Genomic DNA, 18,626 nt, shown 5'->3' on the forward strand with positions numbered 1-18,626 from the left:
TGGGCCGGGCGACCCTCCCTCCGCGGGCGGCGCTGATTGGCCCGCCGAGCGCCGCGCGCTGATTGGCCGCGTGGGCGAGGCGGAGGAGAGCCGTGCGCAGCGGCGTGTGTGGGGCCGTGTGCAGACCCGCGTGTGGCGCAGGCAAGGAAGGACTCTGAAGATAAACAGCCGCTGCCTGGCGAGCCGCCGTCTCCGGGCCTGCGTCTGAGTGTCCGCTGCCGCGGGCTCGCTCCGACGCCTGAGGTGAGAGCCGGGAACGGGCGCCCGGGGAAGGGGTGCCGCGCGGCGCGGGTCGCGAGGGCCCGGGCCAGGCCAAGAGGGGAGGAGAACGGTGAGGCGACGATGGCGGCCGCCGCTGCTGCGTCAGGCGGGAAGCCTGGCGCTGGCCGCCGCCGCGGCGGGCTTGGGTTTCCGGGAAGAAGTCGGCCGCTGTCAGGCGACCCCGCCGTCCGTCCTTCGGTCCGGGGAGGCTGGGCCGCCGCGCCTCGGGCCCGCGCTCGGACGCGCCGAGGCCGCACCCCAGGCCGCAGGCTTGGCACGAGGGAGGCCCGAGCCACGCGCGCCCTCGGCAGCTGAGGCCGTGAGGCTTCGGGAGGTCGTGGGACGCGGGCCCCGAGGGCCGAGTCGGCGGCAAGTTGCTGGAGCGAGGCCCCGGCGTCGGGGAGCGAGCCCCGGCTGCGGCTGCGGAGGGGGATGGGGAGGGGAGGCGTGCGGGCCATGTGCTGGGGTGGTGGGCCTGGCGGGCAGTGGGCCAGGAGCTGGGGGGACCGCGGCCAGGGCCGCCGCAGGGTACTGGGGTGGTCGGACATTCCGCTGGAAAACTGGGTAGCCTTGGGAATCGGTACTCTTCCCTCGGAGCTTCCTGAGCCTGGAAGTCTTATCGCCATTTAAATTACTTTTTGAAGTTGCCCATCTTGAGACTGCCACTGGGAGAGGAAAAAAAGAAAAGATGATGAGTTGGTAGGCTAGAAATCAGCTTTTCTTGTTTTACCGTGATTTAGTGTGCGGGGGCTTTTAAAATGAGTACCAAAAAAGAAAAAAAAAAATGACTTGGTCAGAACTCCAGGCCCGCAGCAGCCGCGTTGTCTTTGCATCGCTTCTTGGACCCACGAAGCGGATATAAATTACAAGTGAGGCACGGCGCTTAATGAGCCAGGCCCCGTCTAGATTTTCCATAACGTGGGAACCTATTTTAGAACGGCCCCGTCGCCCACGTTTGGCTCCCCGTGAGACTGCAGCCTGATGCCACATGTTGGCCACATGGCCTCGGCCACGGGGCACTGGCCGAGGACTCCGGCGGCCCCTCGGGGGCTCCTTGAGGCAACGCCGCTCAAACTCGGCATTCAACGTAAAGCAGTGCGCCTGTACACTCCAGTTTTGGCCCCAAGTTCATTTTGTAAGACTTTTTTGTTTCTGTTTTCCTGTTTGCCCCACTTGTGGCAACAAGCATTTAATCTTTGCATTGGTGAGTTAATGTTTGAATGGAAGCTAGCAGCTTTTCCGTGTTCTTTGCTCCGTGGTGTAAATGGGGCCTGAAGCTTTGAGGACGCTCAGAAGGCGCTGGGGTGCAGCCCGTCTCTTCTCCTTCTGCAGAGCAGTGTAAATCAGGGCGCCGAAGGGGAGGTGCACTCCTAGGGATGGGGCGTGTATCCTGGCCAAGCCAGCTGCTTCAAGGAGTTCATGTGGGGGTGTGAAATAATGTATTGGAGTCTCAAAGGCTCAATTCAGGACTTAGGTTTTTCCGGGTTGCTACCCTTGGTAAGAGGGTTTTCTTTTTTGTGTTGGTAGTGTGTATACACACTTCACCTGCAGTCTTGGTGGAAAACCAAGTTTTCCTCCCAAGGCAAAGCTCCACATTCCTTTTCTACATGTTGGTAACCGGGAAGGTAGTGTATTTTAAGTTTCAAATTAGTGTTGTAATGGTATACAACTGATTCTTTCCTTAAAATCTGGTAAAATATGCAGCAGGGATACAGGGATGTGCCAGGTTGGTGGTGGAAAGAGAAGGCCACCTTTGGACTAACTGGAATGATAGATGTATCCTGGGAGAGGGTGCTCTTTCCCCTACAGGAATGCGAGCTGAACAATGCTGGCCCATCTGGTCGCCCTGCAGTAAGAGGAGGCCGCTGTCCTGTCCTGGCCAGTCCCTTTCCTGGCGGTTTCAGAGGTTGCCGCAGTCAGGGAATACCCCTTTGGGAGATTCCAGCAAGTTCTACCACAGTTCCATATCGTAAGAAGCTGCTGAGAAAGAGTGTGGTGGCAGCCAAAATTCCATTTTCATGAGTAGAGAATTTAGTTAATTAAGAACAGGATCCTACAGCAGTCACCTGGGGTGGCTCCTTAATTACAAGTGGAGACTTGGCCATTACAGTACCAGTGCGTTTGTGTGCAGTGTCAGGGAAATACTGGCCCTGGTGACCAGGACAGATGGGCGGAGGGATGAACGCAGTGACGGCTTCAAATATTTTTTATGTTACTTTAGATTTTCAAGTTACCTGTTTTTGTTTACTTTGGGTAGGACTTTCTAGAAAAATGTAGTAGATAATGTTTGCATTGAAAGTCAAGCTTTTGGGGCCAGCGTGGTTGCCTAGCAGCTTAAGTCCTCACCTTGCTTGTGCAGGTTCTAATCCTGGCTTTTCCACTTACAATCTAGCTCCCTGCTTGTGGCCTGGGAAAGCTGTAGAGGATGTTCGTGGGGCCGGGGCCTTGGGACCCTGCACTTCTGTGGGAGACCTGGAAAAGGTTCCTAGCTCCTGACTAAAGATTGGCTCAGCTTCACCCTTGTGGCTACTTGGGGAATTGACTCAATGGGCAGAAGAGCTTCCTCTCTGTCTCCTCCTCTGTATCTGACTTTCCAGTAAAAATAAATAAATCTTCCAAAAAAAAGTCAAGTTCTTTTAGCGTGCTAGTTACTAGTGCTAGTTAGTAGAGCAGGTTTCTGCTGTTAGGATGCCTCCTGCTTTCTGGCTGTGTGGGTTTGGGTAACATGCTGGGTCTCAGATCTTAATTTTCCCTATTAAAATGGAGCAGGGGGCCCAGCGGCGTGGCCTAGCGGCTAAAGTCCTCGCCTTGAACGCGCCAGGATCCCATGTGGGCGTCGGTTCTAATCCCGGCAGCTCCACTTCCCATCCAGCTCCCTGCTTGTGGCCTGGGAAAGCAGCTGAGGACGGCCCAAAGCTTTGGGACCCTGCACCCGCGTGGGGCACCTGGAAGAGGTTCCTGGTTCCCGGCATCGGATCGGCGTGCGTTGGCCCGTTGCGGCTCACTTGGGGAGTGAATCATCGGACGGAAGATCTTCCTCTCTGTCTCTCCTCTCTTTATATCTGACTTTGTAATAAAAATAAATCTTTAAAAAAAATGGAGCAGGAATCTGAGTTGTAGGGCTGTAAGACACATGTTAATTCCTGACTGAAGGTACATACTCAGCTTTTAATGAAAAGCCTTTTGAGATTAATGGATGTAATTAGGCAAGTCAGGAAGCAAACCAGGAGCTTGAGTAGGACAGAACCAAGTGCCATTCTCTGCTCGCTACTTGGTCAGAGTGCTTCCTTCCACTGTGCCTGTAGAACAGTGTTTTTATTACAAAAGTCTTTACTGTTGGAACGCAGACAGATTTGTTTGAAATATAATAAGTGAATGCCTTTTTTAAAAAAAAGATTTATTTATTTTTTTTGGAAAGGCAGACATACAGAGAGGAAGGTTTTCTGTCCTATGGTTCACTCCCCAAGTGGCTGTAACAGCTGAAGGTGAGCCAATCCGGAGCCAGGAGCTTCTTCCGGGTCTCCCACGCGGGTGCAGGGTCCCAAGGCTTTAGGTTGTCCTCCACTGCTTTCCCAGGCCACAAGCAGGGAGCTGGATGGGAAGTGGAGCCGCCGGGATTAGAACCGGCGCCCATATGGGATCCTGGCGCATCAAGGCGAGGACTTTAACCACTATGCTATAGCTCTCGGCCCCAGTGAATGCCCTTAACTGCACTGTAGTCCACTACTAGTTGAGGCAGGAATAACCAGGAATTTGGGTGGCATAACTAGTGTGTCTGTCAGACATATGTACACTTTTACTGTGGTGACAGGAAACAATACAGTTAGCTAAATTGTGTCATCTTTGCTAGTGTTCTATCCCCAACTCTTTAAGTTGTGAAAATTTTATTCTGACTTTAAAAAGAGTCAGGCCTTTGAGTTCACAGTATCCCCAACATTCTTGTTGGTGTTTATATTGAATCTGTTTTCTAGGACAGAAGTTAGTGGTTGTTCTTTTTAGATGTATTTATTTGGACAGGCAGAGCTGCAGACAAGAACAGAAATCTGACAGCCATCGGTTCACTTGCTAGGTGGCTGCAGGGCAGCCAGGAGCTTAGTCCAGGGCCCTGACTTGCTGCTTGCTGCACACATTAGCAGGGAAGCGCAGACCTGGCGTTATTACCTCGTCATTCGCTGGTTTTGTGTCAGAAGTCTGCTGCAGGTACTGGTATTAACGAGGCACATTAGCATAGCCGTTTGTACTCTCCAGTTCCGGTGTTTCTTACAGCCTAGGTAAGTACAAGATCTTTCTGCAAAATGGACCTCTCAGTGAGACATGTGGCTCCTCGTGGTAAATCCTTAGTTTTAGTATGGCCTGTATCCTAACACCTTTTTTGTCCTTTTTTTATGAAGCCAAACTTAATTTTATTTGAAATGCAAAGATACAGAGAGGAGAGACTTACCTTCCATCTCCTGGTACATTCCCTAAATGGCCTCGATGGCAAGAACTGGGCTGGGCCTAAGTCGGCAGCTAGGAGGAACCTCCCACGTGGGTGCAGGCGCCCAAGGATTTGGGCCTTCCTCTTGCTTTCACAGGCCAGGAGCAGATCTGAGTGGGAAGTGGAGCAGCTGGGGCTTGAACTGGTGCTGCAGGCTGAGGTTTAGCTTGCTGTGCCATGTCACCAGATACAACCCCTTTCTTTGTTGTTAGACCAAGACTGCTCCTGTCTGGCTGTTTGCTGCCCAGATGCCTGTGACGACGGGCTGAAGCAAGGTGCCAAGAACGTGAGCCAGGTCTCAGCGTGGATGGCAGGAATGCAAATACTTGAGTCATCCCTGCAGTCTTGTCTGGTCCGCATTGGCTTGGAATTAGAGCTGGGAACTGAACCCAAGCCCTCTGGTTTTGGGCACCAGTCATAGTAGGCCTAAACCCTGAACACATGCATTTTATTTGATTTTGGAATGTGGTTTATGTCTGAAAAGTTGATAGAAAACAAAGTTGAAAGAGTTGAATTTCAGAGGCGTTTCTGTGATGCACTGGATAGCGTCCCAACTCCAGTTGGAATTCTAGCTTCCCGCCAAGGTGCATGTTGGGAAGCAGCATGTGGTTGTATAAGTAAGTTGAGTCCCTGCCACCAAGACCTGGTGTTGAGCTTCGACTTTGCCCCATCCTGTTGGCACTGAGGAAATGAACCAGTGTAGGGGGATCTTTTTCAGTTTCTGACTCCTGATAGTTGCACAGTGAGTCATTTGGCAGTTTTCTGCTCCTTGTCATTACACTTCAAGAGACGGTAAAATGGGAGACTTGAATTAGCTAAGGTTGCCCCACTCTAAACTGGCTGTGTAGACAATGCACAATGGTCTATGGAAGCAAGTAGTTAAGTTGGATTTAGTGTCTAACCCAGAAGTACTTGAAATCTTTTTAATTGCTTTGTCAAGATATATCAGTGAAAATGAGAGTATTGTGGTCTTCCCAACCTTTAGTGTGAATGTGGTGTACCGTAAAGTAGTGCTGAGGTGAGTCAGTTGTGCCTTCTTAAAGTAACAGGAGCCTGGGTAGCAAGTTAGGGGTCCTGGACTGGCTGCTGACTCGGTGAACTGTGTGTAAGCATTGTATTAGATGAGCTGAAATAAATGTGCCCTGTCATTCAACAGCCCCATTGTATTTTCTTAGCTTTATTACAATTTAGAATTTTGTAAATGATAGCTATGTTGAAAATGTGTTTAGGATGGTAGATTTTAATCTGCCAGCAAAACTGGATCCTGAAATTTAGCCTGTGTTAAATCTTAGGGTTTGGGCCCAGCGGCATGGCCTAGAGGCTAAAGTCCTCGCCTTCAACGCCCCAGGATCCCATATGGGCGCCGGTTCTAATCCCGGCAGCTCCACTTCCCATCCAGCTCCCTGCTTGTGGCCTGGGAAAGCAGTCGAGGATGGTCCAAAGCCTTGGGACCCTGCACCCATGTGGGAGACCTGGAGGAGGTTCCTGGTTCCCGGCTTCGGATTGGCACAGCACTGCCCATTGCGCTCACTTGGGGAGTGAATCATCGGATGGAAGATCTTCCTCTCTGTCTCTCCTCCTCTCTGTATATCTGACTTTGTAATAAAAAAAAATCTAAAAGAAAAATCTTAGGGTTTGGTAAAGCTGGGGGTTTCAGAGTATGATTGGACTCAACTCCATAATTAGTATGTAATTGAAAATACGTAACGTTCATGGTACAGTAACTTGGAAGTGATAGCAAAAACTTAAAAGATGCTTTATTGTTAATACCTAATAGTTAGTTTGATTCTGCAAATATCCATAAGGAAGCTCCATGGCACAGCAATTAGGAAGACTGACTTTATGGCTGTTACTAAGAATGGATACGGAGCTGGTAGTTCAGAGGTGAGTTACTTGGAAGTGTGGAAGTGCCCCTAGACAGATAGTATCACACAGTCCTGAGGCGTTCTGTTTTGTTTTTTTTTAAGATTTATTTTTATTACAAAGTCAGATATACAGAGAGGAAGATCTTCCGTCCGATGATTCACTCCCCAAGTGAGCCGCAATGGCCAGTGCTGCGCCAATCCGATGCCGGGAACCAGGAACCTCTTCCAGGTCTCCCATGCGGGTGCAGGGTCCCAAAGCTTTGGGCTGTCCTCGACAGTTTTCCCAGGCCACAAGCAGGGAGCTGGATGGGAAGTGGAGCTGCCGGGATTAGAACCGGCGCCCATATGGGATCCTGGTGCGTTCAAGGTGAGGACTTTAGCCGCTAGGCCACGCCGCTGGGCCCGAGGCATTCTGTTTTTTATAAATTTATTTTTATTGAAATGGCAGATACACAGAGAGAAAGAGAGAAAGATATTCCATCTGCTGGTTCACTCCCCAGGTGTCCACAGTGGCCATGGCTGAGCCCATCCAAAACCGGGAGCCAGGGTCACTAGGCATTGGGCTGTCCTCCATTGCTTTCCCAGGCCACAAGCAGGGAGCTAGAAGGGAAGTAGAGCTGCCGGGACATGAACCAGCATCCATATGTGATTCCGGCACATGCAAGGCAAAGGCTTGAGCCACTAGGCTACTGCGCTGTGCCCTATTTGATTTTTTTTTTTTTTTTTTTTAACTTGAAGGGGGAAGATGAGATATTCTATCGGCTGGTTCACTACTTAAGTGGCCACAAAGACCAGAGCAGGGCCAGTCAGGCTAGGGGCTGCTTCCAGTTCTCCTGTTCTCTGCCACTCTCCTAGGCCATAGCAGGCAGCTGGATCAGAAGTAGAACCAGTGCCTGCCTGTATGTGGTGTCGGCGCTGCAGGTGGAGGATTACCCAACTAAACTGTGCAACAAACAAGCTCCTAATTTGTCAGAAATTTTAATGAGAAATAATTTAGTGGCTGGAATATAGAGCGGATTCTTTGACGGTTGGCATTTGAGTAGTTCTTTGTAGATGGAGGGTGGACATAGAAGGACACGTGGTGGGGCTGCTGCAGGGTGCAAGCCTAGGCAATGTTAACAAAACAATATCCTTTTGATTTGTTTTTATTGCAAAGGCAGAATTACAGAGAGGAGAGACAGGGAACGATATTTCATCGACTGATTCACTCCCAAATGAACGGAGTTGAGCTGATCTGAAGGGTCCCAAGGCTTCGGGCCATCCTCTGGTGCTTTGCTAGGCCACAAGCAGGAAGCTGGATGGAAAGTGGAGCAGCTGGGACACAAACTGGAGCCCATATGGGTGTGAGGTTTTAGCCAGTTAGGCCAGACCCCAAGATGGCAGCCTAATTTCCTCCCATAAAACGCTTATGTAAGACTTAAGACACATAAGGGGAAAAAAACTGAACTAAAAAGTATAGAACTAAAAAAATAGATTTCCTCCCACATGACATCCCATTTTAAAGACAATGCTGTAAACAAGGCTATGGCTTGGCTTTCTTCAGCATGTGTACAGATGGATGAAGTATTTACAAAAGTGTAATAAAGTTTTGTTAACATTTACTTCCTCAGTAAATGGTAGTGTTGGCATTGTATAAACAGTGCTATCAGATGGAGAAAGGTGGGGCTAGAAGGTGACTCCATCACTGAGGTCCCATGTGGCTGCTGGTTCCTGTCCCAGCTGCTCCACTTCCCATCCAGCTCCCTGCTTGTGGCCTGGGAAAGCAATGGAGAACGGCGCAGAGCCTTGGCGCTCTACACCCGCCTGAGACCCAGAGGAAGACCCTGGCTCAGCTTGGGAAGTGAACCAGTGGGTGGAAGTATTATTCCCTCTTTCCTTTTGTCTAAATCTGCTCTTTCTGAGAAAAATCTTTTAAAAATAGAAAAGTTTTTTTTTTTTTTTTTTTTTTTTTTTTTTAAAGTAAATTCAGCAGTTTCATTGGGAAACCATCCTTGGTCTGAAAGCAGAGCTGGTAGAATATCATCTCCAATGAGATGTCAATACACATAGAAAAGGCATTTTTTAAAGATTGACTTTATTTTTATATGAAAGGCAGATTTACAGATAGGCGATACAGAGCAGGATTTTCTGTCTACTGGTTCATTCCTCAAGTAGGTGCAATAGCTAGAGCAGAGTCGATCTGAAGCCAAGAGCCCAGAGCCTCATTCTTGATCTCCCACACGGGTGCAGGGTCCCAGGTTCTAAGTTAAAAATGCTAAGTACCAATCCCTTGAAATGTCTATATTCACTATAAAAAGTACCACAAGTGCTTTTAACACAAATTACTGCTATGCAGATTGAAACTTAAAACTATGTAAAGATTTTATTTTTCTTTGAAAGGCACAGTTACGGAGACTGAATTCTTCCATATGCTGCCCCATTTAACATGTACTCAGTGGCCAGGGCTGTGGCAGCCCAAAGCCTTCTGGTTCTCCCATGTGGATGCAGGGGTCCCAGGACCTAGGCCGTCTTCACTGCTTTCCCAAGCCATTAGCAGGGACTTGAACTCGTGCTCCAGTGGGGTGGCACTGCTGCACCTGAGGTGTAGCCAATTTTAGACCTCATTTGTTTTTAAGACTGAATTTTAAACTTTAGGATTTGTTAATGGGAAAAACAACATCTGAAGCTTGTATTGTGTGAAGTTCTGCCTTGGCCGCTCAGGAGGTGCACCGTCTGTCCTGTAGAACTGTTGATAACTGACTCCTGCCGTGGTGCTTCTTTTTTTTTTTTTTTTAAGCTAAAGGGGGTAATGCTTTTACCTAAGTGTAATCTGTACCGGAATAACTTTGTAAGCAATTTTGGGTGTTAGCCTAACAGAATCAATAGAGCTTAATACTTGAACATTTTTATGTGACTGCTTTCCTCTTTGCAACTATTCTCATACCATCCTGCTTGCCCCAGAGATAAGGCACAGGAAGAAAGAACGAATTTAAAAAAATTTCTGTTTGGTTAGCAATGGAGTGGTGGACTTTTTTTTTTTTAATTAATGTTTCTTGCCAAAGTAAAGCTGAAGGTTTTTTTCTTTAAAGATTTATTCATTTTATTACAGTCAGATATACAGAGAGGAGAGACAGAGAGGAAGAACTTCCATCCGATGATTCACTCCCCAAGTGAGCCGCAATGGCCAGTGCGTGCCGATCCGATGCCAGGAACCAGGAACCTCTTCCGGGTCTCCCACGCGGTTGCAGGGTCCCAAAGCTTTGGGCCATCCTCAACTGCTTTCCCAGGCCACAAGCAGGGAGCTGGATGGGAAGTGGAGCTGCCGGGATTAGAACCGGCGCCCATATGGGATCCTGGTGCGTTGAAGGCGAGGACTTTAGCCGCTAGGCCATGCCGCTCGGCCCGAAGGTTTTTTTTAACATTTATTTTATTTTTATTGCAAAATCAGATATATAGAGAGGAGAGACAGAGAGGAAGATCTTCTGTCTGATGGTTCACTCTCCAAGTTGCTGCAGTAGCTGGCGCTGCGCCGATCCAAAGCCAGGAAAGAGCCAGGAACTTCCTCCAGGTCTCCCATGCAGGTGCAGGGTCCCAAGGCTTTGGGTCGTCCTCGACTGCTTTCCCAGGCCACAGACAGGGAGCTGGATGGGAAGCGGAGCAGCTGGGATTAGAACCGGCGTCCAAAGCTGACATTTTCATTGCTGACTTTACTGGTGTCTAGTGATTACTAGAGGGTAAACCTTCCCAACTAAATTTTTTGAGCACTGACATAATTCCATGGGTAGAACATTCTGTGCTGTGACATTTTGTTTCAGGTACAGAGCTGTTCAAATTATTGTATACATTTATCACTAGTCTGTGTGATAAAAATATATGAAACTTACATTATTAATTCAGTGGTCCGTCATCCCTAAGTTAGGTAATCCAAACACTTGGAGCCCCTGGCATTTCAGATAAGGGTTTCCAACCTGTAGCATTTTTCTTTCTGAAGGCAAGACTTGTCAGGAATTGTCATTTCTTTCACTTTAGAAATATGTATTTCATGGGATGAGAAACAAAAAAACAAAAAACAGTGGGGACAGATTAAATTAGAAAAACATTAAGAACCTGACAATGCTATTCTTCAAGATTTCCTCAATAAACAAAAATTTTAAAAGGTAAAAAAAAAAAAGAAATATGTATTGAATCAATCATATTTTATCAAACATTTTAAAAGACCTATCAGGTGTGACATGTTGGATCACTTGCTAAATCTTCACCTTACAAGTGCCGAGATCCCAAGTGCGTGCCGGTTTGTCTTGGCTGCACCATTCCTGTCCAGCTCCTGGGAAAGCAATAGAGGAAGGCCCTACGCCTTGGGACCTGGCCACCTGCATGGGAGACCCAGAAGAAGCCGCTACTCCTGGCTTCTGATCAACTCAGCTTCAGCTGTTGCACCATTTGGGAAGTGGGCTGGCTGATGTATGCAGTATCTTTCAGTCTCACCTTCTCTTTGTAGATCTTTCCAATAAAAAAAAAATCTTTAAAAAAATATATTGAGCAGTAGTTCAGTGTACTTAAAATGATCTATTAATTGAAAGTAACACAAAATGAGGGCCTAGGCATGGGAAGACTTTTCTCATATTACCCTGACACTGCCCTCCGGTGGGAATCGGCCAGTACTTCTCAAATTCTTTATAAAAAAATAATTTTGAAATTAGCTTCAGTGGCTGGCAGTTTCTAACAAGCTGTGTGCATTGTGCATATGCAGCCACACATATGCTTTATAGTAAAAAATATTTTTATTTTTGAGTTTGTAGGAAGTTTTTAAAGCTCATTTTGAATCAGATTGCAATAGAGGGGGCAGGCTTCAGTCTGACTTTCTCCGCAGGTGGGTGCAGTGGCCATTGCTGGGCCAGGCTGATGGCAGGAGCTTCATCCAAGTGGGTGGGAAGAGACTGAGACACCTAGACATCTTTGACTGCTGCTGTTGGGCCATTGGCAGGGAGCAGGGTTAGAAGTGGAGTGAGATAGCAGAGTCCTGTGCAGTTGTTTTAGCTGTGAACTCAACAATGCTGACTTCAAGGCTACTTTAAAACCTTATGTGATAGTGTGACAATGGAATTAAGGGTAAAATATTCAGATAAGGAGAGCGGAAATGTAAAGTTATGTGTTTTTTTTTATTCTATTCTAGGAATAGACTTGGTTTATTTTTAGATTGTTGCATAAGAACAAAAACCATTTGCTTTAGTAGCTTCATTTAAAAATATCCAGTGGTCTGTTAGGACATTGCAGATATTGTTGTTTGCAATGTAAAATAATTTACAAAATAATTTGGAAAGAGGAGAGTAGAAAATATACAAATGTTTGTTACTCAGTTTTGCTTTTTTCCTTAATATTTTTGGCATACTTGTAGTCTAGACATAATTTATATCTTGCATTTCATTTCTAAAAAAAAAATGATTGAACAACACATGTACTTCTGTTAGTAGACTCCTTAAATAGGCCCAGTAGTTTGGGTTAGGTCAGTCAGAGGAGCTCCAGTCTGTGTCCCCGACATGGTCAGTAGGACTTGAGTGAGTCAGTGGGCCTTCCTGCTGCCTCCCAGCAGAGTAGCAGGGAACTGCCGTTGAGAGGGAAGCTGGTATTCAAACCCAGACACTCGGGCTGGGGGTGTAGGCAGCCCAGCTCTGTGTGTCTGGGAGAGAAGAAGCCGCTGGGTCAGCATTCCAAACTCCTGATGTGTAGATTGCTTGATTGGAAAGGCAGCGGAGTGTGCTTGGGTGGTCAGAGGAAGATCCTGCATTCGCTCTTCCTCCCTGATGGCTGTAGTGAGCACACTGAGGCCAGCCTCCCATGTGCAGACTAGGGGCCTGGGCACTCGGGCCTCACATCATGCACTGCGTTGCTTGATGCGTTTATGGGGAGCTGGAGATCAAGTGGGTGCTGGGTCAGGGCAAGCGGCAGCTTTACCTGCTGTGTCATACCATCCCCAGGGACACCTGAGTGCTGTTCATGACATTTCTTCAAGTCCCTATATCCTGTCAATCATTGTGTTATGTACATGCTAATTCTGCATATCACTGCATTTAAACATTATACACTTTCTGTTTAATGTTTTATAATAGGTATACAATTCCCAAATATAATTATGATTGCAAGCTAGAGGTGATTTCATGTGGCTTAATTAATGTTATTCTTTTTAGTATTTCAGAGATCTACTTGCAGCCATGAGTAGCAACGAGTGCTTCAAGTGTGGGCGATCTGGCCACTGGGCCCGAGAATGCCCTACTGGAGGAGGCCGTGGTCGTGGGATGAGAAGCCGTGGCAGAGGTGGTTTTACCTCGGATAGAGGTATTTTTGTCGAATAAGAAATTTTGAAATATATCAGTATTCATGAGTATTAAGGTTGGTCTAATTAGCCAAATTCTTTGTTTCTGCTCATAATAGGTTTCCAGTTTGTTTCCTCGTCTCTTCCAGACATCTGTTACCGCTGTGGTGAGTCTGGCCACCTTGCCAAGGATTGTGATCTTCAGGAGGATGGTAAGTATTTAACACTAATTTTCACTCACCTTCTCGAACTTGAGAGGTGAGCTTATGTTCCTGCAGATAGCATTGGGAGAGATTTTGCACCACTGCGGTTTTATGATGTGTTCTCTGGCATCTTGCTGTAAAGGTTTTATAGTCTTGGTCTGCTTCTTTTCCTTATTGTTGAAGCCTGCTATAACTGCGGTAGAGGTGGCCACATCGCCAAGGACTGCAAAGAGCCCAAGAGAGAGCGGGAGCAGTGTTGCTACAACTGTGGCAAACCGGGCCACCTGGCTCGTGACTGTGACCACGCCGATGAGCAGAAGTGCTATTCGTGTGGAGAATTTGGACACATTCAAAAAGATTGTACCAAGGTGAAGTGCTATAGGTAAGTTATAACTGGTGGAGGAAAGCTGACCACAGAGCAGAGCGGTGAAGTGTCTGGCTAGGAGGGCTTGCTTGGTCAGTACCCAGGTAAGAACACAGAACCAGTCTCCCTGTCGGTGCAGGGTCCCAAGGCTTCGGGCCATCCTCCACTGTTTTTCTAGGACACAAACTGACACTCATGGGATGTTCGTGCTTCTAGGGGAAGGATCAGCCAACTGAACTGTTGCATCAGCCCCTAGTTTTTTGAGTTTCTGGGGGTGGGAGGATTCAGCTGTGGATGAGTTCGTTTGCCATGTGGCTGCAGCAGCCAGGACTGGGCTGTGTCACTGTGCTCTCACAGGCACATTAGCAGGAGTTGGGAGTGCAGGCATTGGATTATAGTAGCTTAACCCTTCCACCACAGCACCGCCTCCCTTTGTGTTAGTTTTGGTAGAAACTTTAGTTCTGTAAGTTAAAACGTATGATAGTTTCATTAAATCCTCCTGTCCCCAAGTTTATTAACATAATTTAAATTTTCTTTTTAGGTGTGGTGAAACTGGCCACGTAGCCATCAACTGCAGCAAGACCAGTGAAGTCAACTGTTACCGCTGTGGCGAGTCGGGGCACCTTGCACGGGAATGCACGATCGAGGCCACGGCCTAATTAGTTTCCTTTGTCGCCCCTCCTTTTTCTGATTGATGGTTGTATTATTTTCTCTGAATCCTCTTCACTGGCCAAAGGTTGGCAGATAGAGGCTCCTCCCAGGCCAGTGAGCTTTACTTGCCGTGTAAAAGGAGGAAAGGGGTGGAAAAAAATGACTTCCTGCATTTAACTACAAAAAAAGTTTATGTTTAGTTTGGTAGAGGTGTTATGTATAAAGCTTTGTTAAAGAACCCCCTTTCCACGCCACTGGTGAATAGGGACTGACGAATGGGAAGAGTGGAGTCCGACCAGTACGCCCATGCTGGGCTTCCCATGTAGGAGGTAAAACCAATTCTGGAAGTGCTTATGAACTTCCATAAATAACTTTAATTTTAGCATAATGATGGCCTTGGATTGTCTGACCTCAGTAGCTATTAAATAACATCAAGTAACATCTGTATCAGGCCCTCATAGAACATACAGTTGAGTGGGAGTAAACAAAATAAAGACAAACATGCGTGTTGGTGGCTATGTCAGAGAAATCAAGATCAAAGCCTAAACCACTTCATCACAGAGTTGATGCTGCACATATAGATGGTGATGGCACAGGTATAGGACACATGTTTGCAAAGACTTCTAAAACCCAGAGTAAACATCGATGCCCAGGGTTGGCATAACTTGGAGCTATTCAGGAATTGCAGAGAAATGTGTTTTCACAGAAATCAAGATGTTATTTTTGTATACTATATCACTTAGACAACTGTGTTTCATTTGCTGTAATCAGTTTTTAAAAGTCAGATGGAAAAAGCAACTGAAGTCCTAGAAAATAGAAATGTAATTTTAAAATATTCCAATAAAGCTGGAGGAGGAAGGGGAGTTTGACTAAAGTTTTTTGTTTCAGATTCATTCATGTATATAATGCAAAATGCCACATTAAAGGGGATTGTGGAGGATTGCAAGCTGGCGGTTTGGACTTTTCTTTTTGCACTAACATAGTCATGACCACAGGAACGCACAATTGCTCTTACCAGGACACAGGGTTTAGGTACTTACTATGAGAAGTTTTTTAGAGTTAGAGAAAACTTTATAGTCCATTAAAGATTCACCAAATTATTTGAAAAGTGGAGAAATCTTTCATCGTAACTCGCATTCCCGTAACAGTCGAGGCATGGCTAGGAAGCTGGGAGCCTGGGACCAAGTGTGCTTCCCACGTGTGTGGTGGGAACTTAGAGAAGCTTTTGCCATCACCTGCTGTTTGTCAAGCTGCACACGAGGAAGGAGCCTGGGCTTGAGCTGTGGCTGTCCCAAGCAGCATCGGTATCACTTAGAAATACCTGCCCTCCTGCCTCTCAGAGCTGTCTGTGAGATGGATCTCAATCGTCACAGTGGAAACCAGCCACTAGTCACTGTGGCTTCCCAGCATCTGTACCAGCTGGAAATGGTGTGCCCGCTGCTACATCAATCCCTCAGACTCTTCAGTGTTGCTAGACATTAACCCCTCCTTCGAAAAGGAAAAACAATCTCACGATACATGATTCCAACTTGTTTGGCTTGGCTGTGCGTATGATTTAGTTCAGGGCTACCTTTGGATGTATGACTGCTAACTCAAGGTCTTTGGGAACTGGGTAGGTGGAGTGCCAGAGTTCCCATAAATAGCAGTAGCCAGGAGTTGAACCTGCACTCTTTTTTTTAAGATTTATTTTATTTTTATTACAAAGCCAGATATACAGAGAGGAGGAGAGACAGAGAGGAAGATCTTCCGTCCAATGATTCACTCCCCAAGTGAGCCACAACGGGCCGATGCACGCCGATCCGAAGCCGGGAACCTAGAACCTCCTCCGGGCCTCCCACATGGGTGCAGGGTCCCAATGCCTTGGGCCGTCCTCAACTGCTTTCCCAGGCCACAAGCAGGGAGCTGGATGGGAAGTGGAGCAGCCGGGATTAGAACCGGCGCCCATATGGGATCCCAGGGCGTTCAAGGCGAGGACTTTAGCTGCTAGGCCATGCCGCTGGGCCCCGTATTGTACTTTTTAATGATATGGCACTATTCATGTATTGTTATGGCTGTAGCTACGCCACCTGTCCCGAACCTGCGCTCTTTAAGTGTGGCTGTATAGTGAACAACAGCTTAACTGCTTGAAGCACATATTTTGTCATAGAAAAGTTTGTGGTTCTAACAAACGGCCATGCAGGTACAGGATCCCAGCAGTAGATGTTCCTGTAAAATGACCCCTGCTGGTGTGGCGTCAGATTGGCAACAGTTGGCTGCAGGGCTGAGCTGAGCTGATGGGAAGCCAAGGAGCCACCGGCTTCTGGGTCTCCAGCGGGTGCAGTGGTGCAAGGTTTTGGGCTATCTGCTGCTCTCCCAGGCCACAAGCAGGGAGTTGCATAGGAAGTGGAACAGTCAGGATATCTGGTGCACATGTGGGACCCTGGCACATGCAAGGCAAGGACTTTAGGTATTAGGCTACTTAACCAGGGCCCTCACTTTGAATTTAATTGAAGGTAAAGTGACAGGTCTTTAAGCTGCTGGTTCAGCAAAGCTGAGTACCCAAAAGCTGCTTCCCCCTCACTGAGGACCCCCAACAGCTTTGGCCATCTGTTAAGCTTTCCCAGGCATATAAGGAAACTGCATCAGAAAGTGGAGGAACAAAGCAAGAAATAGCTTGGATACAGGGTGCCAGTAGTTACTGTGAAAATGCCAGTCACTGTTAGCATTCCCATACTTTCCTTAGCCCCGAGTTAACATCTGCGCTTACAGGAATCAAGAAAGCTGTCTAGGTTCTTGCTGTCATCTTCATTTTATTCAGCCTCTGCATGTTGCTTAATTGTGAAGGTGCATACACTATTTTAGCTGTTGGAGAAACACCCTACTTACAGATGACATCCTGGGTTTCATTTTTCATATTGCAGACAGCCGTTTGGGATGGCCACCACCCATCTTCCCATTTGAGTCCCATCACTGCTAAAGATTCTACCTTGCAGTTAATGCACACCTAAGGTGTCGGCTGGAGTACTTGGGAAGGCTACCTGCAAGGGAGACCTGGAGTGAGCTCTGGCTTTAGCTTGATCAAGTCCTACCTGTTGGGGACAGGAGGGTGTGAACACTACTTTCCCTTTCAAAAAAAGGAATGGAGGTTAAAGGAATACTATCCCTCTCCCAGAACCAAAAGATACCCTTAATTCAGTAGGGGATTCCATGAAGAGAATGGGTGCTAGGACAGCCAACGCAGTTCAGACCTCCAATCTTGTGATATTGGATGTCTGAGTAGGAATTAGTTTTTAAAAACATTTTTGTTAGGTCTGCGGGGAGAAAGATCTTCACCCACTGGTTCCTTCCCCTGTGGCCACAACAGTCCAAGCTTGCCCAGTTTGACCCAGGAGCTTCTTCCAGGTCTGGGGTCCCAAGGCTTTGAGCCATCTACTTTTCCTAAGCCACAAGCAGGGAGCTGGTTGGGAAGTGGAGCAGCTGGGACATGAACCAGTGCGCATAAGGGATCCCAGTGTTTGCAAGATGAAGATTTATCCATTGAGCCATCACACTGGGTCCAGGCATTTTTGTTAAAAAAAAAAAAAAAAAAAAAAGGAAATGGGACCCGGCAGCATGGCCTAGAGGCTGAAGTTCTTTCCTTGAACACTCCAGGATCCCATATGGGCGCCGGTTCTAATCCCGGTGGCTCCACTTCCCATTCAGCTCCCTGCTTGTGGCCTGGGAAAACTGTCGAGGACGGCCCAATGCTTTGGGACCCTGCATCCACGTGGGTGCACCTGGAAGAGGTTCCTGGTTCCCGGCTTCGGATTGGCTCAGCACCGGCCTTGCGGCTCACTTGGGGAGTGAATCATCGGACGGAAGATCTTCCTCTCAGTCTCTCCTCCTCTCTGCATATCTGATTTTTCATAAATATTTTCTTAAAACTTTCTGGTTCCAGTAGTGAACCCATCTGGGGGAGGGTCTCACATAGTACTCCTAATCGATGGAAGGGGCCTCCCACCTGTCTACGCCTAGAGAGTGCTCCCAGGCCGGAGACCGCGTCTGGACGGCCGCGGGAACCTGGGCAGTCCTGTCCTGCCTTCCAACTACATAAAGACAACTGAGAATAAAGGGCACCCAGCCCCGAAAGCCCCCGATATTCCAGCAGACGCGTTCAGAGAAAGTGCGGGGGAGCCCGATGAACGAACACACGAGCGGGTTTGCAGCCCAAGCAGCCTCGTCCGCAGCGTCCAGGCCTCGCAGCTAGCCCTCATTTCGAGTTAAGAACTAGTCATTTCGGGCCCGGTGGCGTGGCCTAGCGGCTGAAGTCCTCGCCTTGAACGCCCCGGGATCCCATATGGGTGCCGGTTCTAATCCCGGCTGCTCCACTTCCCATCCAGCTCCCTGCTGTAGCCTGGGAAAGCAGTCGAGGACGGCCCAATGCATTTGGGACCCTGCATCCGCGTGGGAAACCCGGAGGAGGTTCCTGGCTCCCGGCATCGGATTGGCGCGCATCAGCCCGTTGTGGCTCACTTGGGGAGTGAATCATCGGATGAAA

The 18,626-nt window shown here is 47.9% G+C and overlaps 1 protein-coding gene across 4 annotated transcripts; it reads left to right on the forward strand.

Annotated features, from left to right (window-relative positions):
* The first annotated feature begins 13 nt into the window (after window positions 1-13).
* CNBP (CCHC-type zinc finger nucleic acid binding protein) lies at window positions 14-15,056 on the forward strand. Of its 4 annotated transcripts, none has more exons than XM_058678436.1 (5): window positions 14-243; window positions 12,768-12,894; window positions 13,012-13,102; window positions 13,274-13,477; window positions 14,001-15,056. In XM_058678436.1, exons 2-5 carry the CDS (start codon window positions 12,792-12,794, stop codon window positions 14,116-14,118), a joined length of 516 nt encoding a protein of 171 aa, XP_058534419.1. In that variant the 5' UTR covers window positions 14-243; window positions 12,768-12,791; the 3' UTR covers window positions 14,119-15,056. The 4 variants fall into 4 exon arrangements, with proteins under 4 accessions (XP_058534419.1, XP_058534418.1, XP_012781416.2 ...); XM_058678435.1 differs by having other exon boundaries at window positions 16-243; window positions 12,768-12,915; XM_012925962.3 differs by having other exon boundaries at window positions 19-243; window positions 13,012-13,104; window positions 13,279-13,477.
* The last annotated feature ends 3,570 nt before the right edge of the window (window positions 15,057-18,626 follow it).

The sequence above is a fragment of the Ochotona princeps genome, chromosome 21 (assembly GCF_030435755.1).
Source record: "Ochotona princeps isolate mOchPri1 chromosome 21, mOchPri1.hap1, whole genome shotgun sequence".
In the NCBI taxonomy this organism is placed as follows: domain Eukaryota; kingdom Metazoa; phylum Chordata; class Mammalia; order Lagomorpha; family Ochotonidae; genus Ochotona; species Ochotona princeps.

Bases quoted from the DNA above. Each gene is read 5' to 3' on its own strand.
- CNBP (XM_058678435.1), top strand. From the start codon at position 12,792: ATGAGTAGCAACGAGTGCTTCAAGTGTGGGCGATCTGGCCACTGGGCC. The intron at 13,103-13,273 runs TGGTAAGTATTT...TTTCCTTATTGT, and splicing joins GATTGTGATCTTCAGGAGGA to TGAAGCCTGCTATAACTGCG. The intron at 13,478-14,000 runs GTAAGTTATAAC...TTTTCTTTTTAG, and splicing joins ACCAAGGTGAAGTGCTATAG to GTGTGGTGAAACTGGCCACG.